At 33.9% G+C, this 27,055-nt stretch overlaps 1 protein-coding gene across 1 annotated transcript in view; it reads right to left on the bottom strand.

Annotated features, from left to right (window-relative positions):
* Nucleotides 1-4,267: 4,267 nt before the first annotated feature.
* Nucleotides 4,268-27,055, bottom strand: part of Tcea1 (transcription elongation factor A1) — a 40,215-nt gene continuing 17,427 nt past the window's right edge. Inside the window, exons 3-10 of the mRNA XM_026394411.2 lie at nucleotides 26,405-26,510; nucleotides 20,751-20,838; nucleotides 15,573-15,718; nucleotides 14,271-14,327; nucleotides 13,080-13,234; nucleotides 10,346-10,492; nucleotides 8,012-8,083; nucleotides 4,268-5,804 (exon numbers count right to left, since the gene is read on the bottom strand). Of these exons, the coding sequence (XP_026250196.1) occupies nucleotides 5,796-5,804; nucleotides 8,012-8,083; nucleotides 10,346-10,492; nucleotides 13,080-13,234; nucleotides 14,271-14,327; nucleotides 15,573-15,718; nucleotides 20,751-20,838; nucleotides 26,405-26,510 (780 nt within the window). The 3' untranslated portion in view covers nucleotides 4,268-5,795. The remainder of the gene's footprint in view (nucleotides 5,805-8,011; nucleotides 8,084-10,345; nucleotides 10,493-13,079; nucleotides 13,235-14,270; nucleotides 14,328-15,572; nucleotides 15,719-20,750; nucleotides 20,839-26,404; nucleotides 26,511-27,055) is intronic.

Raw genomic sequence — 27,055 nt, 5'->3', positions numbered from 1 at the left:
TCTGTGAAAACTGTTTCCTCTAAGACCAGGAAAAGAAAAAAGCCTCACTCTAATACCAGAAGTACTAGCCAGGACAATTAGGCAAGAAAAAAAATTAAAGACATCCAAATCAGAAGCCAGGTGGCTTCTGTAACATACCTGTAATCCCACACACCTGTAATCCCAGCAGCTCAGGAGGCTAAGGTAGGAAGATCAAAGCCCTCAAAATAAAAAAGGGGTTAGGTGCCCCTGGGTTCAAACTCTGGCACCAAAAATAAAATAAAATAAAGGCATCCAAATCACAAAGGAAGAAGTAAAATTATGCCTGCTTATAGATGACAAATTCTTATGTGTAAAAAATATGTCTCCAAAACAGTAAACCTGTTGGAGCAAAAGAAATTCAGGAAAGTTACAGGGGCTGGGATTGTGACTCAGTGGTGGATTGCTCACCTAGCATGCACGAGTCACTAGGTTCGATCCTCAGCACCACATATGTAAAATAAAACTAAAAAATAAATATTAAAAAAAAGAAAGTTACAAGATACAAATCAACAAATCAATCTGTTACCACTTTTATATGGTAACAACAAATTATCTGAAAAAGAAATTAGGAAAATAATTAACAATTAATTAAATGAATTAAAGACTTAAACATTAAGACTCGAAACTATAAAAGAAGAAATGCTCCATGGCATTAGTCTTGGTGATAGTTTCTTAAGAGATGACACCAAACACAGAAGCAGCAAAAGTGAAAACAGACAAGTGGGAGTACATCAAAGTACAACACCTCTGCTCTATAAAGGGAAAGGTGTGAAAAGGCAATCTACATAATGGGAAAAAACATTTGCAAATTATTTATCTGATAAAGGGTTAATATTTAAAATATATAAGGAAATCCCACAACTCAAAGAGCATGAAAACAAATAGCCCAACTTAAAAAAGGATAGAGGACTTGAATAGACAGTTCTGCAAAGAAGACATACATAACAGGCATATCGAATATGCTCCATATCATTACTTATTAGAGAAATGCAAATCAAAACCAGAAGATAGCATTTCACACCTGATAGAAAATGGATAGCCAACAAAAAAAACAAAGAATAACAAGTGCTGGCATATATATGGAGAAATTGTGAAATCTATATACTGTTGGTGGGCATGCAAATGGAGAAACAAAATTTAGGAAAACAGAATGAAAGTTCCTAAAAAAAAAAAAAAATTAGAAATAGAATTACCATTTCATGCAGTAATCCCATTTCTGGGTATATGTGAAAAAAAGAACTGAGATCGAAATCTCAAAGAGAAATACAAACTCCATCTACTGTAGTATCATCACTGTAGTAAAGACATAAAAATTACCTAAATTTGCATTGATAGACTATGAAAAAGAAACATGTTCTATATACAAAATGGAATACTGTTCACCCATAGAAGAGAATCCTACCAAATAGATAGGGTTTGTGGATCAAAATGGATAAAACTTGAAAACATTATATTAAGTGAAATAAGCCAGTCACAGGACAACAAATACTGCATGACTGATTCCACTTATAGATGAAATCTAAAATAGTCAAACTCATAGAAGCAAAGAACAAAATGGTGATTGCCAGGAGCTGGGGAGAGGGAAAATGGGAAGTTGCTGTTCAGGGGGTGTAGTTTCAGTTATGCAAAGATGAACTAGCTCAAGAGATCTGCTATAACACATTGTGCTTATAATTAACAATACTTGGGGCTGGGGATGTGGCTCAAGCGGTAGCTCGCTTGCCTAGCATGCGTGCGGCCCGGGTTCGATCCTCAGCACCACATACAAACAAAGATGTTGTGTCTGCAGAAAACTAAAAAATAAATATTAAAATTCTCTCTCCCCCTCTCTCACACCTCTCTCTTTAAAAAAAAAAAAATACTTTGCTGTAAAAAACTTAAGTGGGCAGACCTCATATTATCTGTTCTTACCATAATGAAAAACATTTTAAATTTAAAAAGATGGACACAAGAGCAAAGGAATTCTGAGACAAACCATTCTGATATTGACCTATAGCCTTAATAGAAACTTTAATGCTCCTCAAGATGTCTTCTGCTTCTGCAGATAAATGGAAACCTTAGTGCACTCCTAGCTCTTGATGTTCTGTATCAAAGTTATTATTTAACTCAAATACTCATCCAAAACAATTTTTTTTGTTGTTGCTTGAACACAAAGGAAATTAATATTCTTACAAGATATTTATAGTAGTTCTAATTTCCACATGGCTGGATCTATCCCAGGTCCCCTTGGCTTTACCACAAAGGATCCCTGCACGTGGTACGCAAAAGAGGCACAGAGAACCCTATATGTAACTCATGCTGACTTAGCTATCTATCATTGTTCATATAATAATCATCCCAGAGAAAAGTAGGGGGTGGGATAGGACTCTGAACGAGACCCACAAGGGACAAATGGAGGGGAGAAGTTACCCTCTAAAGGATTTGGGGAAATGTTTAGGAACTACAACCAAAGAGATAAAAGCTATAGCTATGCCATTCAAACTCCTGTGCTCTCATAGTGGTTAACTTTTGTTAATCAGCTACACTTTCACAGTGGCATTTTTACACAAACAACTTTTATTTCAAAGTAGTTCAGTCAAGTTATGGAAACATGAGTTCATTTAACCAGACTATATGGCATATTGCATATGAAGTGTTTCTATCTTTACAGTCATGGCCATTAAGAAAAAAATAATGACTGTCTTTATGTGGTATCTAGGGAAACCTAGAAGCAGGTCAGTCATTTGAGGCAGTTGCTCATGCTTTCAAATCCACCCTCCAACTAAACAAACAAGTGCAAGAATACACAGGTTGATTTGAGGGGGAAAAAAAGGGGGTTTTTTTCACAATTAATAAAATGATTGCATCACTATAGAATTAAAGTACAAAAATGGATCATCCCAACACTGTATCTAGCACGATATATTTCTTTCTTTAAAACTGGAAGTCTAAAACATTACCAACCAGTGTCCATCGTACCATTTCAGTTCCCCAATCTGTGAAATGTTCTTTACATCTAATTTCTATGTTGCCAAATACAAAGGTAATGAGCTGACACAAACATAAGCAAGAAAAAACTATTTCATGAGCACCCACTATGATATAGGCATTCCTCTAGGTGCTAAAGATATAGCAGAGAACAATTTTCCCACAAGAACTTAACAAGTCCACCTTCATCTACTGGTGATCCTACACAGCCACAGTCACGAGATTTTTTTCCAATATGCTTCTCTATTAGTTCTGACTGACCTCAATTTACTTCAAGATTCCTCAAAGTAATTCTTCCAGTACTATCTAGAAATTCATCAGTAACTGTTCTATTAACTGTGAAGTAGCATCTTCAAGGTTGGTACTTTGATTATTTCTTAAATGGAGCTTTTACTGGTAATTCCCCGTCAATGATATTCCTATCACATTTCCCAGTGAGATATTCAACTTTTCTGCAATGGCTAATTTTCTACAACTGAAGAAAAGAAGGTGGGGAAAACAGTTGACTAAAACGCCTTAGATCATAACTCTTTAACTGCAGTTTTTATTTTGAAACTCAATTCAAAATCCCTAAATTATACTTTGACATTTAAAGACAATCTTTGAGTAGCTATAAAAGCAGACAAAGTCTCTTACTTCTTTTGTTGTCTTGTTAATATTTTAAACATTTTCCATTTGTGAGATATAAACAGATTTAGGAATTTGGGCATATATAAATATTTCAGAATTTCTGCCACAGCTTAGCAAAATTTATAAATCAATATTCATCAGCAGTTGGGTAAGCAAAAAAATAAAAATAAAAAACAAGGTTTTTACTGTTTTCCCAAGATGGTTCTGTATTATTCACCACTGTATCTGTCTACCTTAAATTCCTTTGTATGTTCACTTACAGGTTATTCTGTCCTGAAGTAAATATTGTAAAATATTACCCTTTATTGTACTTACTTCTAATGATTTAATAACTGGTCAGTATCCCTCACTAGTAAGACCAACATATTATAATATGTGCACATAAGGATACAGTTTTGTCTACTTGGAACCACCACTCCCTCCCAATCACCAGCAGTCCAGGAAAAGAAAAAACATACTCTGAACTACTGCTCAATTCTCATTTGAGCAGATTTTACTTACACAAAACTATACTCTAGAAATACCTCAGTAGTTGGAGGATAAAGGGCATTTTTAAACAAAACATAAAATAAAATTCAATGTCTAAAAAGAATGACAAAATGTGATACACACTTAACAACAACAAAAAAACTTTATTGAGTTACAAATTTTAAAATGGATCACTTAATTTAAAAGTGGGACTATTTTAACCTTATTATCCTTAAACTCATTCTTTCAAAAATGCACTTTATTTCTAAAATGAACAAAAGGTTCAACTATTAACTGACAAAGTAAATGTGGGTTAGTGCCCGTGGTCCAATCCTTAACATGGACATCAAAATGATTTGCAGTAAGAAACAGGAAGAGAGTAAGCAAAGGAAAGTGCAAAGCATGTATGGAGGTCTTTCTATGGTAACTGACAGAATGAATCTTCAGCATGATAAACTGTACACTTTGCAATAGTGGCCTTTTAAGATGTGCTAGAGCAATTGTAACCAAGTAACCAAGGTGAAAACTATTTTTTCTTATTCCTAACATAACAAATGGTAAACACATAAACAAAAAAAAAAATAAAACTTAATCTTAAGATACATACTGTGAAAGGACTCACTCTAATTCATGTTTTCAGTTGATTCAACAATCTCATTCATCATATAACAGAACAAGTCTGCAAATAAGGCTCAGAACAAAAATATCTTCTATCACCCTCCATACAGAAAGACCACAGCTTTAGTGATTCCTACAATCCTAATGCTTAATCCTTGGTCAGTATAGATTTTCAAATAAAATCAAGTCATGAACTGTTAACAATACTACTCTACACTAAGATGCTAACATTTTCTTCCCAGTACATCTTCCTACGAGGAAAAAAAAACTGTCAGAAGCTTTTGCTCTTTGCCTGTAAGGAGATTTATGAAAAACCCTATGAAACTGTAACAATGTTCTTTTGTAAAACTAAAATACACTACCAAGTCAAACAAGTAAATAAACAACAAACCAAACTGATTTTAACAAAGTCAAGTCATGTTTCCAAAAGTAAAATCTATTAAGAACAATTAATATACATGTACAAGAAATCACAAGAAATGATGATCACGGTTAGTTACAGATGCAAAAATAATATGTAATTAGCCCAAGCATGTGAACATAATAATTAAAATCAAATTCATATGCTAGTTCGAATATTATGTACAATTTAGATAAGATGGTCAAGTATTATGTGAATACAAACCATATTTGGTAAACCTAAACTTATATTACCTTTTTTCTTCCTTTAATATTTGTAGGTACATGCCAATATGAAAAAAAAATGTAATTTTTATTTATGTATTACAGAACAATAGAATTTCTACTGTATGCTTCAGACTGTAAAAAAATTAAGGAACATTTTCCTTTAAGAAGAAAAAAATAAAAATAAATTGCTAAAAGTTTGATAAAAGTTTAATATCAACTTACTTGTAAAAATGGGGGGGAAAGGATTGAAACAGATATCATACAATTATTGTATGATCTCCCTACAGATCTGAAACTACAGAAGGCATTGAAGGAAGGGATGTTAGGTCAAAAACAAACACTAACCCCACGGGATGTATGCTGATTTAAAAATCTGACTTTCAAGAAATCTAGTTGTTTGGCCTAGTTTTAAAGCTAATTACAAAATCCATTTTCTTAATGGTCCAGATCCAAATTCTTCCAACTCAACAGAACTGTCAAAAGAGAAGAAATATTTCATGAGACCTTTCAATGCAAACAAGGGGGCATATATTTCCCATTAACATAATATACACTGTAAATTGTTTTTTTTTTTTAATGAGACATTTTTGGAAAAGATTTTTCACACATAGTAGTTACCTATCTTAAGGATTTGACTTAAGAATTTGACAACTTAAAATTTGACAACTTAAAATAGATAACCAAAAATATATATATATATATGAAACATTTTAGGTTTTTTTTTCTTGTTGTTACTGGGGATTAAGCCCACGGGCACTCAACACTGAGTCATGACCCCAGCCCTTTTCTGTATTTTATTTAGAGACAGGGTCTCACTGAGTTGCTAGGGCCTTGCTAAGTTGCTAAGGTTGGCTTTGAACTCTCATTCCCTCCTGCCTCAGCCTCCTTAGCTAGTGGGATTTTTACTAAGGACCTCCCTAGCCACTTAAAAAGTTTTTATTAAATGACTCTCTTGATTTTAGGTTGAAACAATAAAAATTGTGCTGGGCACAACAGCATATGCCTATAATCCCAGACACTCAGGAGGCTGAGGCAGGAGGACTGCAAGTTCAAGGTCAGCCTCACACTTCAGTGAGGCTCTAAATAACTTAGTGAGACCCTATCTCAAAATATAAAATAAATAGGGTTGAGGATGTTGCTGAATGGTAAAGTGCCTCTGGGTTCAATACCCAGTACCAAAAAAAAAAAAGTAAAAATTCCTACCAGCTTTCTACATTAACCTGAACTTTCTTAAATTCATTAGGCACTATGTCATATATTCTGCTAATTAAGTTTGTATTCAAAGCAGCACAATCCATGCTCATAATAAAAAACTGACCAATTATGCAAAACAAATCTAAGAGAAATAGCTGAACAAGTCAAGTTTGCTCAACAGGATTGAAATTTAAAAAAAATAATAATAATCAATGTCTCTCTCCTAAATATCAATGTAAAACATTCACCAACTTAGAAAGGTAAGAAACACTGCTCAAAATCATGAAACCCTTTCAATATTGGTAAATTCTTCATCTCAGAATCAAATATTTGTATATAATAAAATAGGTACTGGACTTAATCTTTAGCCCCCAAAGTCCCAAATTATATTTGTGGAAGTTTATTTGTCTGGCTTCCAATACACTTCTAATTTCCAGAAAATGATTCAACCTATGTGAATAATTCAAAATTAAGTATTAAACCGAAGTCTGTAAATGTAGCCAAAAAATAAATAAATAAATAAATAAACCTTTTAAAATACTTCACAAAAACTGATAAGAACACCCAGCATTTTGGGGACTGAGAGGCATTTTACATACATTATCTCTACTCTTCATCACAACCTTCAATGCCAGTATTATTTACATTTAATACATAAGAAAATGACAATTAGTGATGGTATGTGCAAGAGATTTTAAAATCAGTTTATATGGTTCCAAAGACATGAAAGCCTCCCAACCCTACACCCGTAACATCCCTGCCTATATTTACAGGAAAAGTATTTTTGGGACTAAGGTGTAACCCTTCTCTCAATTTTTAATTTTATTTTTGTAGCTCACAAAACCATTCAAGAATGAGTTATTTAAATAATATAAACTTATCCGTGAACCTACGTCAAAACCTACAGGCAACATTAAGGTTTAGTGAAAATGCCCATCAAACCAGAAAACTGCTCACCTATAATTCCTAAAATAATAAAAATCATTGGGCTTAAGTTCAACAAGATAAAGAAAGTTTTACTGAATAAAAATCAATTAAAATAAGTAATAAACATATATATTTTCTGGGAGTTCAAGAAGAAATGATGTAATGAATATAGGATCTTGTTATGATAATTGGACATTTAAGATTCTCTCCTGGGGACTAGGGAGGTAGCTTGGTGGTGGAACTTTTGCTTAGCATGTGCAAGGCCCTGGGCTCAAGGCCCCAGTACCTAACAAAAGTGGGGGGGTGGGGGGAGGATTCTCTTCTAGTTATTCTTGTCCCTACAACAAAACATATATAACAAGGAGGTAAAATCAAGTTAATTATTTCTAGTAGGATATAAAATAGCTTATTCCAATACAAGTAGTTAATAAAGGACTTCTACATTACTGAACAGTGTGAGCATACATGTATAATTTAGATACTAGGTAAAATTATTAAAAGACTAAAAAAATTGTTCTATTATAAATGAGTATAATATGAATTCAAGAGGATGCCATACCTTCCATCGATTTCCACATTCATTACAAACAACAAATGTTGTCATTGGTTCATCTGCACTTCGGGTTTGTACCTGCAGAAAAATCAAGTGAAAGATATTACTTAAGTAGTACTATAAAAAAAGGAAAACCTAAAGAATATCAACATATAGACATGTAATTATCACAGTGGTACCACAATAAAATGTGTAAGAGTCTAGAAAAAATCCAAGTAAACAAAATAATATCAAAGAAGCATGTATTTCCAAACTTGATTTTTCTAAACCCATTTCCTCTTTCATGTTTAATTTATCCCAGATAAGTAGGGGAATCCTCTAAAATCACCCATTAAATATAAATAGTTAATGTGAAAAAACATTCATCAGTAACAAATACAAAAATGTACAAATTTAAACATGTTGATATTCTCTTACAAAGTGGCAAAGATGTAAAAACTAAGAATATTTCATTCTGACATGTAACTCCTACAACCTCCTAAATTAAGCAATAAGGTTAAGAATCTTAAATAACTATTGTCTCTAACCTATCTATTCTAAGACGGTAATTAGAAACATGAAGACCTATGTATAAGAATATTTGAAAAATCCAATTTTATAATAGCAAAAGTGCTGGAAACAAGTATCCAATAAGGAATTAATGTACTAAAAGTGCATCCATCTGATGGAATATTATATAGCCATTTGGATTTTGCAAAGGATCATGTTTAACAATTAAGAAGAAAATGCTTACACTTATAGAATTTACATGAAAAGTGAATAAGACAGTTTTGGCAGCATATACCTCCAAGTATATGTAAAAAGAAAATCACAAAATATTGCAAACATTAAAATATTGATGATTATTCTCTATAGATGGCAGATAAAAGGGTGATTTTAAATCTCTTATTCATGGGCTAGAAGTACGTAGCTCAGAAGTATGGCATGTGCTTAGCACACATGAGGATATGGTTTTAATCCCTAGAACCACCCACCACCCCCCAGATTCTTGGTCATATATTTCTGTTATTTTCCTAAATTTATTTATACTTACTTATTGAAGTAAATTAATATTTACTTCAATAAGTAAATATTATTATGTTGCATAAATAGTTTATATGCTCATTTGATCTAGCAATTATACTGCAGAGTACATAATCAAAAGAAATAATGAAGTAATTGTAAATTCACTTACATATCAACATTACTCACATTTAAATTTTTTGTATCAGTTATTTTCATGAGAACTTTGGAAGTTTTTTTTTAATTGAAAAGAAGTAATTTTTTTGATTTTAAGAAATCATACTAGGCTGAGGTTGTGGCTCAGTGGTAGAACACTGGTCTAGCATGGTATGAGGCACTGTGTTCAATCCTCAGCACCACATAAAAATAAATAAATAAAATGGAGTTACTATGCCCATCAATTAAAAAAATTAAAAAGAAATCATACTGGGCTGGGGATGTGGCTCAAGTGGTAGCGCGCTTGCCTGGCATGCGTGCGGCCCGGGTTCGATCCTCAGCACCACATACCAACAAAGATGTTGTGTCCACCGAGAACTTAAAAATAAATATTAAAAATTCTTTCTCTCTCCTCTCTCTTTAAAAAAAAAAAAAAAAGAAAAAGAAATCATACTGACTTCACATTTAGACTAGGTTCCTTCTGTTAAAAGAATTTTTTTTAATCTTAGCTGTTTATAACCTGATAATGTAAGATATATCACTCCTACTTTTCTGAGCTTTTTCTACCTGACTAGAAGAAAATAGCGCAATTAAAACGCAGAATTTTCTGAGACCACTTCTATCACATACATGTTCAATTCAATAACTGTCAGTAGTAAAACTTCTACACATCAAAACAATAAATTATAAGACACACAAGAATTATGGCCTGTTTACAGAATACCCAATAATCAACTGCTGATGAACTGTTAAAATACAAGTCATCTTGGCCTGGGGATGTGGCTCAAGCGGTAGCGCACTCGCCTGGCATGCCTGCGGCCCGGGTTCGATCCTCAGCACCACATACAAACAAAGATGTTGTGCCCGCCAATAACTAAAAAATAAATATTAAAATTCTCTCTCTCTCTACCTCTCTCTCTTTAAAAAACAAAAATACAAGTCATCTTATTAAACAGCGTATATTTTATTTAATTAACTGATACAGTTTTCAAAGCAACTATTTCCATGAAGGTATGATTTTAACAATTTATTTTTTCTTAACTGCAATCAGCATTAAGAAAAGCATTCTTTCATCTTAAGACATATCATCTCTTTTTGAAAATTATCAAAGTACTGGTAATTATCCTTGGTACCTATAAGCATTGTTAATATGAAAATAAGAATCTATAAATAATCACAAACCTGTGTGTAAGTGCAATTCTTCTTTTTACATTTACCACATGTGAACAAGTCAGTCTGAGTGCCACCGGTCTTCGCCATCTGATGCTCTCTGATGGCTTCTTTGGTCAAGTTTTTCCGCATCTCTTTGAGCTCATCACTAGCCATTTCCTATGACAGAGGTGGAAATACCACTCAGTTACAGAAATCTTCTATACAATATGTATATCCTATGATCTAAATGCTTCAATGTTCAATTAGCTTAATAATAATAATAATCAGCATTTAAAAGTTTAAGAAGTATAAAATTAATATTTTTTCTTAGAGAACTTATAAGAGTTTGCTTCCTTTAACATTTTCTTCAAATGCTCATAAGTTTGCATGTGAATACTGGAATTAATTGTTGTTTAAAGGCTATAAACAATGTAAACCTGTAACAATGAGTACCTATAGTATCCAGATTGTGGTCTCTAAATACCACAGCCCAGAAGGAAGCCAGGGACCTTTGGAGAAATTTAAGCCTTGGGTAAGAAGCAAAAGGATATGTCAGGGTCATGTTCTGTACCAAAAATCACAGAAGATACCAGAGAGTATCACAGTTGAGTCCAATGGAAACAGAGGTCAATGTGAAGTAACTCCTATCAGCCAAAAATAGGACCATTTCTTATCCATTAAATTAAATTACTGTAAAGAACTAATCCCACGGGATAAATAAAAAGTCACAAGTCTATGACAATACTTAAGAGAGGACACATATATTCAAAAACAAGCTGGGGAGAGTGGCATACACCTGTAATCCCAGCGGCTCAGGAGGCTGAGGCTGGAGGATAATGAGTTCAAAGCCAGCCTCAGCATTGGTGAGGCACCAACCAACTATGTAAGACCCTGTTTCTAAAATAAAAAATACAAAATAGAGCTGAGGATGTGACTCAGCGGTTGAGTGCCCCTGAGGTTCAATCTCAGTACAAAAAAAAAGAAAGCCATCACTGGCAATTAACCAGGGCACCAACTCCTGATTCTGGTAACTGATAACCAATGGAAAAGACTTATACATTGATCCTGACTTTCCTACCCAAACCAACAGCTTGAGTTTATAAGGAAAAGTGCTTCTTTAACAAAGAAACCTTGCTAATTATTGTAAAAGGAATGACATAATTTAAATCATTCATTTGTAGTGGTTATTTTATTGAAATAACCAATTCAGGCAAGGATCATCAGTGGATGAATTCATCAACTGAAAGTTCAATGGAGAGATTTACAGTGAACAAATCACTCTAATTATCCAAACCCAAATGACCAATCTTAACACCCTAAGAAGAGATCAATACATTATGAGTCTCCTGCTGTGAGGAATCTACAATAAAAAGCATCACTTATGAAGAAGTATTTATACAGAAAAAAAATGAAGCTTGAATATAATCAAGACTATTGAACTAGCTTCCAATATTACAGAAAATAGGGGGGATAGAAAAAAATCAAATTACATGAGAAACAGATACAGTTGTACAGACAAAATCCATAATGTGGGATGGGCTAGGGTTGTGGCTCAGCAGTAGAGCACTCGCCTAGCACTCGAGGGACTGGGTTTGATCCTCAGCACTACATAAAAATGAATAAATAAAAGAAAGGTATTGTGTCCAACTACAACTAAAAAATAAATATTTTTTAAAAATCCACACAAAGTGTGGATACAGAACTGATTTCTTTGAAAGGGCAATATCGTAAAGGGAAATTTTTTTAAAAAGCATTAGAAAGGATATAAGGGACAGGAAAAGAATAGAACATGAATATGAGCTAGATATTAATAATACCAATAGGTTTGTTAGATGTGGAGATGACATGCTATCTCCCAAATATAAAGAGGTTTAAAAAAAGATATAATGTCTGAGATGTGCTTGAAAATAAATTCAAGGGAAAAAGGGGGGCGGGCAATGAATAATTAAAAGGGTGATAAGTTCTCAAAAATACTGAAAGTAGGGCTGGGGATGTGGCTCAAGCGGTAGCGCGCTCGCCTGGCATGCGTGCGGCCTGGGTTCGATCCTCAGCACCACATACAAAGATGTTGTGTCTGCCGAGAACTAAAAAAAATAAATATTAAAAAATTCTCTCTCTTTCTCTCACTCTCTCTCTCTCTCACTCTTTCTTTAAAAAAAAAAAAAAAAACCGAAAGCTTCCGTGATGGATTCATGAGATCTCACTGTACTATGTTCTCTGCTTTGTAAAGCTTTAACATATTTTAACAAAAATTTTAAAAAGAATTTTTAAAATATAGCTATTTTGATTAGCTATGCAGAAAAACAAATTCACTCTTGGATGCCCAATAGATTGTAGACACACAATAGTTATTGTCAATGAATAACTGTCTACAAATAGCAGCCCTATGAATTTCAATTTTTCCATCATTTCCCATATAAATTTAAGAAAAAAAAAATCAGTAAGATATAAACAATTCCTGAGTGTTTAACCATGCAAAAAGGCTTAAAGGATACAAAAGGCTATTTGTAATTAGAGTCATTAAAACGATAACATTTTTAATTTTAAATAATGATTTAAATATAGCACCAAAAGAACATTAATGGTACAGAAGGAGCAAAACATTAATGTCAACAAAGTCAATAACATTAAGTATTTGCCTAGTATTTATGTATCTATCAGAACAGCTCACAGAAATTATATATGTAATATTTATATAAAGCCTTATGATATACTTGACATTATGCAATCACATCATAGAAACTTAATATATAGGTATGCTCACCTCTGCTGTCATCCTAGCAAATAAGTCGGGAGGAATATTCCCACAGAGTACATTTTTCCTCAAATTTGGATTTTTTGCATCTTTGAGATTTGATATCCTACTTCGTACTCTATTTTTGTATTTCATGTCTGTATTCCTTATTTCTTGATATATAGGTACTTGGCTGTTAAGGAAAAATGGTTAAATTATAAAGATAAAACAATTTTTTCCTTTTCTGCCAAAATAAGAAACCTAAAAATTTCTAAGGAGTTCACAAAAACTGTTTCCAATTTAATGAGTTAAAAAAAAGAGCACTGTTTCTGATTCCTTGATTCATCCATAATTGACAAATAATTATCAATACTTTTATTACACTATAGACAAGTAATTTTTTTTCTTGTTTAATCAAAGCAGCATGCAAATCAACAAGTAACTCAGGTATTCAATCCAAGTGAACAAATTTTTGAAAAACTAGCTTGAGATGACACCAGCTCTAACTTGCCCAAATCTGTATTCCACCAAGAATCCTAAGTCTAATGGCCTTGTCCACACAGTTCCTTGGGGCTTTCTGAAAAGAGACCACAGTAGCCCTGGAGGTTTATTTCCTTTCCCAGCTCAGCATGAAGCTAGTTTAGCAGGTTTCTCTCCATCAAGGTCAGGCCACAAGCAGAGGCTGAGCCCTGAAGGAACTCCCTCCCTAACAACGAAACAAGAAAGAGTTCCATGTCCTACTGTTACCTACATATTCCCTACTCCCCTCCTATATGAATGACCTGTATCCCAAGGCCCTTTCCGTGGTGCCCAGCATGAACATATTTCCCTCTAGGATAATGAGCTAAGGAAATTATGTGTGCTCTGTTGAGGTTCCTCAACAAGAAATCTTCACACATAATAGTAAAGGAGTGTGTGTGTGTGTGTGTGTGTGTGTGTGTGTGTGTGTGTGTTTTCTCTGCCATTCTGCACAAATGAAATTACAAACTACATTCTCAATTTGCAAGGCAGAAAAAATAAAAATGCCATCAACACTAATGTGATTTGTTTTTGAATGAGAAGAAAAAAAATGGAATAAACTGATATGAAAGTCCTTCTCTTTCTCCTTTCAAATCAAAACAATACTAAAGAATAAACCTTAGAATTATATACAAGAAGAAAAAATTACAATTATCCTAATAGGTTACTTAAAACAATTACAAATAGACACACAAAGGATATCTTCCTCAATCTGAGATCCTAGTTCTTCCTCATCAGCTCCAATAGCAATGTAGTCATCTAAAAACAGGCATAAAATTGTTAATTTATTGCAACATATTAAAAGAAAATTCCAGTACAAGAAAGTGAACTGCATTCTTATTTCTTCAAACCCATTTGCCTCATATAAAAATCCTTTTAGTTTAGTTTAATTAGAATCTGGTCTCTTACTACTCACTAGACTCCTCCTTTTAGATTCACCTAATATCCACAGTGCTCCTGCATTGATGATTCCTTTTCCCTCAGGGATGGGGAAGTAATTCATACAGCAGGCAATTCCTCATTTCACAACTCCATGAATTCTGGTTATTCCAGCAGAGAGTACAGAAAGTTAAATAAAGAACTGTCTTGTCTCCTGTGACTCAGAGTTCAGACTCGGGGTTCAATGCAAAGAAACCATTCATCAGCCAATCACATATATGGATACACTCAACAGACTCCTATACAAATATTCAAAAGGATAAAAGGAAATAAATAGAAACTAGGAAGAAAAAAAGAGACAGTAAGGAATTCAAACTAGAAAAGGCAGAAAAAGGAAATAGGTCCAATTAGCTAAGGTTGAGCATAAAGAAAAGGAAAAGTATAAAATGACAAACATTCCTGCATATGAAACTTTTTCTTTTCTCCTTTTTTATCAGTGAGCCAGCCCTTTTCATTTTTTTGAGACAAGTTCTTGGCTATGGTTGCCCAGGCTGACCTTGAACTGTGACTCTCCTGCCTCAGTCTCTCCAGTTGTTGGGATTATAGGTATGCACCACCATGCCTGGTTTAAAGTCAAAATTTTACATGCTAAGACTAAATACCTTCAAATATAATTAAGTTCTCATATATAAATCAAGATTGCTTTTCCACTTAAAAAAATCAGCAAATGGAATTATGAATACAAAACTTACACAATGTATCTAACATTGTGTACTAACATTTCAGAATTCAGTATTGTTAACTCTCAATCTAAGGACAGAGTAAGTAGTCTGCATATTAAATGCAGGTAACAAAATATTTGAGGGGGAAAGTTTAAAATTTCTACGATCAGGGAAAACATTCATATATTAGAATGAATCTACTTCTTGGAATTACATAGTAATAAGCAGATGTCCCAGTCTCACTCTTTAGGGACTGCTATTAGTAATAACTCCTCCCTAAGCTAAGCAGTGGTGGGCAGCTACAATCAGGATGGTACTTGCAAAACAACAATATGGAAGTGGATAAAGTACTAGTGGTGGTGATGAAAGGGATGGGAAGTAAAATAACATACACTAAACTTACCTCCTGTTCGGAGAGCTGCAGCAAGCATCTCCCTACATTTTAACCGCACAGAATCAGAAGTGCTTGGTGCCCGAGGAAAAGATGAAACGTAAGTATCTCGAGCATTTGTCTCATCCTTCCTGCTGCTTACATTGCCACTGGAACTACTAAAATACACGTGCCAAAAAGAAATTTTTAAAAAAACTTTAAAGTAACAATACTATCACTCTCTGAAAACAAAACTTCAGAGCCTAAATAAATATTTTAGTGACTTGTGTAAGGAAAAAAGTTGCCTGCATACACATTAAAAACTTAAGTGATTAAATTTAGTAAGGAGAAAAGTCTCATATCTTTTTTTAATTTTTTTTTTTTTAGTTTTTTTTTACTTTTATTTATTTGTATGTAGTGCTGAGAATTGAACCGATGCCAGGCAAGTGCACTAACACTGAGTCATAGCCCCCCGCCCCTTGTGTCTTTTTTGTAAAAAGAATACCAAGCATTTTACCTTGACTGTCCTTTTAAACAATGAATAAAATTTTAATAGAGAAAATACACATTAAAACTCACGGCAATATATGAGAAGAATGGATCATGGTTTGAGGGGAAAGGCAAGGGGATGGGACCAAAAAAGTATGGAGGCTTGCTACCAAAATTACAGGGAGAAAAAAAAAATGTTTGAAAACCTCTACTCCAATTAGACAATGGTTTTCTAATGAGACAAAAATCTGATGAAATAAATCTTGAGATTATAAAAAGGTCTGTTTAATTTCTCTCCATAAATACAAACTCCATCTGCACAGCAGGACAGTTTAATGACTTTCTAGTCAACTTAATCATTTCAATTGCTCTGATTAACTTGTTATATTAGATTTTCACAAAACAGGTTCTTTTAAAAATACTTTTCTGACTAGTTTCAATTCAGTTTTATCACACATAAGGTTATCTATCATAAACCTTCTTCTTTTCTTTTTTTTCCCTTTGGTACTGGGGAATTGAACCCAGAGGCACTAAACCACCGAGCCACATCCCTAGCCCTTTTTTATATTTTATTTAGAGACAGGGTCTTGCTGAGTCCCCTAGGGTCTTGCTAAGTAGTTGCTGAGGCTGGTTTTGAACTCTCCTGATACTCTTGCCTCAGCCTCCCAAGCTGTTGGGATTCCAGGGGTACCCCTTCAGGCCTTGCCATAAACCTTTTTCAAAGACTGATTAAATCATTGTCCTTCATAGATCTAACCTGCTGCAAGGTTATACCTTCCATGTTTTCTCTCCAAAACACAACCACTGTTGAGAACAGGTTACAGTGTACAAAATTATCTAATTTCAGTCAATTCTTCCTGAAGCTTCCTATTATTTTATCTCTCTGTACTCGCAAAAAACCGTGTACACACAGGTTTGCAATGACTTTTCATACATTTTCCTTTAACCACACTAAGTTTCTTTTTGAGGAAAAAAAAGTTTTATTATTAAATAAGCATTAAACCAGAATTGTGAAGACAGAAAGATTGTCTCACCATTTATAAACATAGATACATGTTTTCAAGATACATAATAAATACTCCAAGAGGTCATGATAGAACTTCATAAGGGGCTGGGGACGTAGCTCAGTTAATAGAATGCTTGCCTCTCATGCACAAGGCCCTGGGTTCAATCCCCAGCACCACCAACAAAAAAAAAAAACTTCATTAGAAATACACTTACATGATATGCCTAAGTAGAAAAAGGACATTTGCCTCTCTTCAGGGGCAATAATTCAGTCCTCCTCCCTCTCCCCAAACTCTTCAGGAAAATAAAATGACACTGTCCAAAAACTTTCATGAATACATTTTGTTTACAGTTGTTTACATAGTTCATCCTAAACTCACTGAGTAATGGGGTAACATTTACCTTAGCTATGTTGGCTTTATACAAAGAAAATATTAACTTCTTATATCATTATGATAGGAGGTAGCACTGCATCTTGGAGTGAGAGTCCCGGTGAAGTCTGGTTCTTCACCCACAGAAGCTGAGACCAGGCTAAGTTCTTAACAGCAAAAAAATCTTAGGATTTTATCTTTTGTGTGTGTGTGTGTGTTGCTAGAGATTGAACTCAGGTCCTTGTGCATGTGAGGCAAGCACTCTACCAACTGAGCTATATCCCCTGCCCATGATTTAATCTTCTTTGTATCTTCAATATACAGCACAGTGTCTGTAAGCAGTAAATAAATGAATAAGTCAATTTTTTAAAAAATCTCCTTCTTAAACTGGGCGTGGTGGCACACGCCTGTAATCCCAGCAGCTCGGGAGGCTGAGACAAGATCAAGAGTTCAAAGTCAATCTCAGCAAAAGCAGGGCACTAATCAACTCAGTGAGATCCTGCCTCTAAATGAAATATAAAATAGGGCTGGGGATATGGCTTGGTGGTTGAATGCCACTGAGTTCAATCCCTAGTAAAAAAAAAAAAAGAAAGAAAATCTTCTTCTTAGGGCTGGGTGTTGCTCAGTGATGGAGGACTGGCTGAGTATGGCCTGTGTTTGATCCTCAGCACCACAAAACAAATAAATATTACTTAAATACGTGATCAATTAAATGCTTTTGCTTCTGTCCGTAGCCAAATGCCTAGCCCAGCCAATGGAAACTACTCAAGTGAACTGATGGAGCCATTTCTCACTTTGCTATTGCTGGCACCACTGCATAACATTCTGTTACCTCTTTCTAACCATTTAAGCACATAATTTTCTCAATTTCTTGTACTTAAAATGTAAAACTTCACTCAACTACAAATCATTTAGATCTAACCTTATATCTCCCTTCATAATAATTTCTTGAGTCCTCTTTTATTTCTCTGAGTATGTGTAAACATGTATAGCCTTCATACACAATAATTCTATGCGTTTGCAGATAGGCTCTACACCTAAACTTCAAGGACATAGAACTGATAAAATGCATACTAAGAAACGACTCAGCTTTCAACATCTACTTAAAATGTTTATCTATATATGTGATAGACATAAAACCAGGGACCCTGAATATATCACAGCTGAAAACATGTTAAAAATTCATTAGGCTAGGGCCTCCAGTTTTCAAAAATATCAAGGTCAAGAAAGACAACAACAGACTGAAGAACTATTACAGATTAAAGGACATCAAAGAGAAATGACAACTAAATTCAATATATGATCTTGGACAGTATTTTTGAAGAAATATTTTCCCTTTGTAATAAATGAAATTATTGAGGTAACTGCAGAAATATGAATAAGGTCTATGATTACAAAATAGCATTTTATATATCAATGTTAATTCCCTGATATTGAAACTGTGCTGTGGTTATATGTAAGAAAACATATTGACATATATAAGGGTAAAAAGGGCAAAATGTCTGCAAAGCACTCATTTGGTTCAAAATAAAATTCATTCATATATACACACACACACACACACACACACACACACATGTATATGTGCATATACATATATAAATATAAGAGAAGCAATTGGGTAAAGAATTCTTTGTACTATTTTTCAATTTTTAAAATAAATTTGTATCATTTTTTAAATTTTTAGTTGTAAATAGACACAATCTTTCTTTTTTCCTTTCTTTCTTCATTTATTTATTTTTATGTGGTGCTGAGGATCAAACCCAATGCCTCACATGTGCTAGGCAGGTGCTCTACCACTGATATATAACCCCAGACAGCACTTTTTTAAAAGTCTGAAACTATCTCAAAATAAAAAGTTACAAGAAAAAAAAACTGCATAAATTTTATTAACAAACATTGTTTAACCCTACTTTTGGCTTACCTCTTTAAACATCAAATATACTTAGTACTATAACATAAAATAACAAGTGTATGTGATATTAATAAGTGTTAATTAAAAAAATAAATAAGGAACAAGACAGGTATGATGGCACATGCCTATAATCCCAACAACTTGGGAGGCTGAAGCAGGAGGAGCCAGCCTCAGCAACTGAGTGAGACCCTGTCTCTAAATAAAATATGAAAAAAAAAGGGCTGGGTATGTGGTTCAGTGGTTGAGTGCCCCTGGGTTCAATCCCAGTACCAAAAAATAAAAAGTAAAAATAATAAGAAACACAGCCTGGTGCAGTGGTGCACACTTGTAATCCCAGCTTGGGAAGCGGAGGCAGAAGGATCATAAATTCAAGGTCAGCCTAGGCAACTCAGCAAGACCTTGTCTCAAATTAAAAAACAAAAAAAATAGGCAGTGGCTGGGAGCAAGCACACACAAAGCTCTGAGTTCAATCCCCAAAAAATCAAAAAAATAAAAAAATTGTTCAATAAAAAATAATTATGTGATCAATTCTGAGGAACCCCTAAGAAATAAAATTAAAACAGAAGTAGCCTTAATGTCCTAAATACCTCTAACAATCTAGGTGGATCAAAAGTTCAGGGACAAAAAAGAAATTTGGAAGCCAAAAGCTAGAAGCAGAAGCTCTAAACCTGGGTGCCTCAGAAGTTAAAGGAGGAGCCTGTTAAAAACAATTCCTGATAGTTCCAGGATGAGGCCTGAACATTTAAGTTTCTAATAAGTTGCCTGGCAGTCCTTGATCTTCTTTGGACCACTTTGAGAACCACTTCTCTAAGTCAACATCAATAGTTAAACCACAAGCTTCACAAGAAATTGGAGAACTACTTGTAATCTATTACCTATACCAACATTAAGCAACATGTTGGATGCTGCACAGTTCGTGGTATGCAACAGTAAAGAATAAATGCAAAGATCTTATAGAAGCCAAGGAACAATTTAAACCCCTTGTGGCTGAAATTCATATTTTAAGTTCCTATGATAAATGGCAAAATTTGGAAGGAAAAAAAAGCATAAAAATGAAAGTGATCCAGGGTACAAATAAATCCAAAAAAGAAATTGGTAAGTAGAGGAAGTAACCATTTAAATCCCAAAGCACTACAGTCATTAACAATTCTATCAGTGCCTCTCCCAGGAATCCTATTCCATAAAACTTATTAAGCACAATGTTTTTATTTATGTAAATACAAAATTTGTTTTTATTTATGTAATCTACTACCTATCTTTTAAATTTCTAGGAAATCTTTCTAAAAACCTTGGCTATATACATTTACTAGTTTTATATGACTGGAAAACAGAAAGTAATGCAGATTTGTGATCAGAAGACCATTGAGAAATTGATAGAGTTGATAAAACTATCTGACTTTAACATAAATGAATTCCCAAAAAGTGAAATACCTTTCTTCTCTTGCTTCAGGGCTATTCTGTGATGTAATCGCAGGTTCTTTTTTCTTTTCTTCAGGGTCTTTATCAGTGGATGGTCCATCTGAAAATGTATGAAATCCCTTAGTTGTTAGTAACTGTTAAAAATAAAAACTGAAATACTGCATGTTAACAGGCTACTAACACAAGAAAACAATTCTAAGTTACCCACCAGTAAATCAAGTTTATGGAAACTATTCTATTAGCATACACACTTGGGTATTTTTCAGAACCCATATTCAGTTAGCACTCATTTAGTAAGAATTACAAATTCGTATGCCAAGGGGAACCTAAAAGTTTAAGAGAAAAGTATACAGAACAAAGAGAAGGAAAGAATATGGGAAAAATACGAGCAGTCATTTTAAAAATGAAAGCATGTGTCAGGCATGGTGGCACACACCTGTAATCCCAGAGGCTCAGGAACCTGAGGCAGGAAGACCAGAGTTCAAACCCTGCCTCAGCAAAAGCAAGGCACTGAACAACTCAGTGAGACCCTGCCTCTAAATAAAATACAAAATAAGGCTGGGGATGTGGCTCAGTGGTCAAGTGTCCCTGAGTTCAAACCCCAGTACCCCCCCCCCGACAAAATGAAAGCATGTGACAATACTGTTTTAATAATTTTTCATGAAGTCAAAAAATAAATACCCCATTTGAATCAAATATATGATATGTCAAGATAATTTAATGTTTTGCAAAACTAGTTAAAAAAAAGAAAGGCTATACCTAAAATATAAATATTTCTTTGACAGTAATAAGAACATTTTCATATAAAATACCTCAGGAATAGTAAGATCTACCTAGCATCCCTTCAATCTTAAATGATCTGTAAAGCAACATAAAATACACAAGCTTTAAGACTTACAGATGTAAAAACAATTAGACACTGTGAACAGGCTGATTTGATAAAATATTTTAGTACTGACAAACATTCACATCTAAATCAAATCTGCCTTGAAGATAGGTTTAGAAAATGTTTAGGCTTACTGTAGAAATTGCCCCACTTATCTATATTTTGCTCCCTATAAAAGTCTTAAGGGATACATAAAAAATTCTTTCAATTTTCACATGTCTCTATACAGAATACAAAAAGAATATATACTCAACTGGATATAAGGATCACCTAGGGAACTTTTAAACATACCCTCGTGCCAACCTCCATTCCATATCCAGTAAGTCCAAATCTCTGGCAGTAAGGTACAAGCATCATAATTTTTTAAAATTCCTCAGACAACTATGCCAGCTGGATGAGAAGCACTAATAGAGCTTTCTCTATTAGAGAAAGCATTAACAGAGCTTTCTGTATCACAATTGTACAATTTATCTTGTAAAGCACAGCTTTATCAAACCTAAAATAACAATTCAAGCCCTCTAGTATAACATGAATATACACTGAGTTTTCACATACTTTATTTCATTGATCCCTGTTATTCTCTATGATTCACCTTGAAAGCTTCAAAACCTAAAGATGGTACAGTACTGTGAGGCAGAAAACAAAGATTAATAATGACACGTGGCATGGACTAAGAAATAGTCCAAAAGTAATAGAAAAGACACTACTTAAAAAGGAAAGGTGATATAGCAATTAAATATGATTTAGCAAGGATCCAATGCTGCTAAAAGTGCAGTTAAAATTGATCTCCCATACCACCCTGGCACAGTAAATTCATATAATTCCTTTTGGAAAGCAGAGAAGTAAGAGGCATGAAAACAATTCCATAGGCAACACAGCACAGCCCCAGGAAACGTCTCAAGACTATATGCAGTCAGATCCTAGGTCAAGTATTCACCACTGATCCAACTGTGTGCAAGGTACCTAAGTGATCAGTACATTGGTTTCATCATACTGGGTTGTACTAAGGATTAAATGTAGTAATACATGTCAACAGTTAGCATATCCTAAGTATTAAAAAATGTGCTACTTACTAACAGTAGTAGTAAATCTTCTAGAAACCTAGCTAAGAATCTAAAGAAAAAGCTTTAGGCAGAACAATTATTTATTAAAAATTAGTTATAACAGCCATAACTTAAAAATAACAAACCTAACAATATGCAAGTGGTTAATTAAAATCAAAATATAGTCATTGGATTATTCTGAAACCAATAAAAATAACAGTTATGATAGAAAAACAAAATATTTTCATTAAACAGGTAACAGATGGGCTGGGGTTGTGGCTCAGCAGTAGAGCACTTGCCTAGCATGTACCAGGCCCTGGGTTCAATCCTCAGCACCACATAAAATAAATAAATAAATGAAGATATTGTATTCAACTACAACTAAAAAAAAAAAAAAAAAAAGATAACAGGTATACATGAAGTGAAAGTAACATAACAGCTGAAGCATAATCTGTGCATCAGGGGGAAAAAAGATAAGAAATGCAGGCTGGGGATGTGGCTCAAGCGGTAAGGCGCTCGCCTGGCATGCGCGGGGCGCTGGGTTTGATCCTCAGCACCACATAAAATAAAGATGTGTGCCCACCGAAAACTGAAAAATAAATTTTAAAAAAAGATTAAAAATGCAATAAGATATTGATAATTATAGTCACAAATAGACAAGGATTTTTTTCTCCTCTAACTTCAAATTTTAATGAAAAGTAAATTTTCACAAAATAAGGTGTTTTTTGTTTGTCTGTGTTTTTTTGGTACTGGGGATTGAACCAAAGGGTGCTTAGCAATTGGACCACATCCCCAGTCCTTTTTTTTTTTTTTTTTCCTAATTCTTGTGATAGGGTCTTGCTAAATTGCCTAGGACTTCACCAAGTTCTGAGGGTGGCCTCAAAATTGTGATACTCCTGCCTCAACCTCCCAGGCTGCTGGGATTACAGGTGTGCACCAACACACCTAGCACAAAATAATGTTTGAAGAACCTGAATGCCAATAAACATAAGGGTAAATCTCCTTTAAATATAAAACCAAATGAGCAAAACTGCAACGTCTAATCTCCCACAAAATATATCTATCTGGGCTGGGGCTGTAGCTCAGTAGTAGAGCACTTGCCTACATGGGTAAGGCACTGTGTTCAATCCTCCAGCACCACATAAAAAAATAAATACATAAAATAAAGTTATAAAAAAATATATTTAAAAATACATATAGAAACCCTCTTTCTGTGAGCAAAAATGTGTGTGTGTAAAGTTCTCAGTGAACTTTCCATGACTAATCTTTTTTTTTTTTTTTTTTAGTTGTAGATGGACATGATACTTTCATTTTATTTGTTTACTTTTATGTGGTGCCAGGGATCGAACCGGGTGCCTCATGAATTCTAGGTAAGCACTCTACCACTAAGCCTCAATCCCAGCCCTCTATGACTAATCTAAATTACTTGAAAATACAGAAAAAAAATTAAATAAATCATGAATCTAGAGTTTCCACCTGTCTTTGAAGACCAGATAAAATCCTTTTAAATCTTTTAAAAAGATTTTATTCTGGAACAATTTCAAATTTGCACAATGTAATAAGAGCAACACAAAGAAATTCCATGTATGTATTACTGAGATTCTCCAACTACTAACATTCTGTCACATTTTCTTTCTCCTTCCTACCTCTATTTATAGACATAAATGAAAATATGTACACACACAAATTCTTAGTGTTTATAAACTTATTTCTTTTATTTAAAATTAGGTAGCAGGGGGCTGGGGTTGTGCCTCAGCAGTACAGCGCTTGCCTAGCCTGTGCGAGGCCCTGGGTTCAATCCTCAGCACCACATAAAAACTAAACAGATAAAATAAAGATATTTAAAAAAATAAAATTAGGTGGTAGATATCATGTACTTTTATTCCACTACTTCAGTGTGTTTCCTAAGAATAAAGACACCTTTCATATAATCAGAGAAAACAACTAGCAAGTTCTGCCAATTGTCTTAATAATCATCTTTTGGGAATGGTTTTCATCCCTTTAAAATCTAATACAGGATCATGTACTACAGTCATTTTTCTTAATAGGCTTTTACATTTTTACAGGCGTAAATATTATCAAAGCACTGAATAGGGCTTGCCAAAAGGAGCCAAGATCCAGTTTGAAGGGGTAATCACTTTTCAAATCTGGGACAATTCAATATCAAAAAAATCTCAACCATAATAGATTATGAGTCTACACTAATTACAAAAAATCACTGGGAGGTAAAAGGAAAGTGCTTTCTTAAGTGTAAAGAGACTTATAAATATTGAAGTAGAAGAGTCAGAACATTCCACTTTTATAGCCATCACTATAAAGACTGGTTTGGGTGGCATTAAATTGGGGGAGAGCAATCTGATAAAATGCAAGATAATTTCAAGGTCTTATTATGTCTCCCACAGAATGTCTTTACAGGAAAAAAAAAAAATCAACTCTATAGTGTATACCTTGACTGAGTGTGATACCTTGAGAAGGATATAACACTGGTAAGCAATATTCCAACTGTGGATGTACAACCTGATCTAATCACTAGAAAACAGCACATAACCCCTAAAGAGGAATATACTATTAAAAAGGGGGGGGGGGTAGGAAGGTGCTTTATGTTCTTCAAAATTTCAATATCATAAAAAATAAAAGAATAACTTCAGATTAAGAAACTAAATAACTGTTCATGGGCTGAATTCTGTCCTGGACAAGTGGGGAAAAAAGCTACAAAAGACACGGATTGAGACAACTGATAAAACTGGAACATGAACCACAGATTAAAATATTATACCAATGTTAAAAGGACTGGGGATGTATCTCAGTGAACATATCTTTCCCAGCATATCCGAGGCACTGGGTTCAATCCCCAGTACCTAAGAGCAAAGAAATTATACGGAAAACAAACAAAAAGAAAGAAAACAATGTTAAATTTCCTATCTTTCCTATATTATGGTTATATGAGAAAATAAGCCTGTTCTAAGGAAATATCACTTAGGTTTTACAGGGAAAGAGCATGTGATATGTCAATCTCCCCTCAAATGATTCATAAAGAATAAGAAAAGAAGGCAAGAGAAAGAGATGATGATGATAAGGACATGATACATGCTGAATATCAAAAATCAATGATCTGGATAAAGAAAAATATAAAATATATAAAGTTCTTTTATTATTCTTGCAAGTTTTATATAAGTTAAAAAATTATTTCAGCCTGGGCATGGTGGTACATGCCTATAATCCCAATGACTCGGGAGACGGAGGCAGGAGGAATTCAAGGCCAGCCATGGCAACTTAGTGAGACCTTTTCAAAACAAAAAGTAAAAAGGGATGATACAGTATCCCTAGATTCAATCTCTAGTATCCAAAAAAAAAAAAAAAAAAAAAAGTTTTTTTTCAGTGCTGGGGTATAGGTCAGTGGTAGAGCGCTTGCGCAATATATACAAGGCCCTGGGTTCAATCCCTAGTATCATCAAACAAAAAAAAAAAAATTTTTTCCCCTTTCCTCACAAAGTTTGTAGAGCCTTTCCCTTGCAAGAAAATTCTTCTTAAAGTGCTTATTTAGTTGTGTTCCAAGTCAAGAGAGTTGAAATGACTAGCCTAAAGAGCAAAAATTTCAGAGATTAATATAACCTTCCCTTATCCTTATTATGAGACACTGGTTTCAGTACATCTAATTTTATAGAGGGAAAAAAAATGTGACAACCATTTGACAAATCAGAACATCAAAAATATATGTAAGGAAAGATCAATTATACCTAATAACTTTTTCCAGGATTTGATGAGAGATTTTGCTAAAGATGTAACTTCTTCATCTGTACTCTGCTTGCGAATAGCATTAACTGACATTCCAATTCTTGTGGACTGCAAGGCAACAACAAAAAAAAATTTGTACACCAATTATTTCAAACAATTAGTATTTCACCCAAACTTTACTTTTATTCAGATTTCTGTTTCTACTTTAGAATAAAATCACACTTCAATTATTTGAATTCTTATAATAGCATACTAAATGGACTTAAGGTATATACATCCTTACATCAGAAACTGAACTTATCTATTTCCTATCACTGAGATCTGCAAGTAGTCAATGTGCTACCATAAGAAGGCATGTTAACAAATGAAATCAGTCTTTCCACAAAGGAGAATTGAGGAAAAAATATAAAATGTATAAGGAATGCTGAAACAGTCACTACCAACATATGCACCCTTTAGCTTCTGTACATTCTTCTCCACATAGTACTTCATAGAGCATCTGCTACAACTTACAATGAAACTATTCAACAGAAATTACCACCAACAGACTTAAAAGGGTTTTTTATATTTGGAGTATGGGGGATCTGTAACAAGCAAACAATCATAATTATTTAAATGGATGGACTCCATTTAAATATAGATAAAATTATTCA

This window comes from Urocitellus parryii, chromosome 7, assembly GCF_045843805.1.
Source record: "Urocitellus parryii isolate mUroPar1 chromosome 7, mUroPar1.hap1, whole genome shotgun sequence".
Taxonomy (NCBI): domain Eukaryota; kingdom Metazoa; phylum Chordata; class Mammalia; order Rodentia; family Sciuridae; genus Urocitellus; species Urocitellus parryii.
The sequence above is the reverse complement of the archived record's forward strand: the minus strand, read 5'-3'. Positions and strand labels throughout refer to the sequence as shown.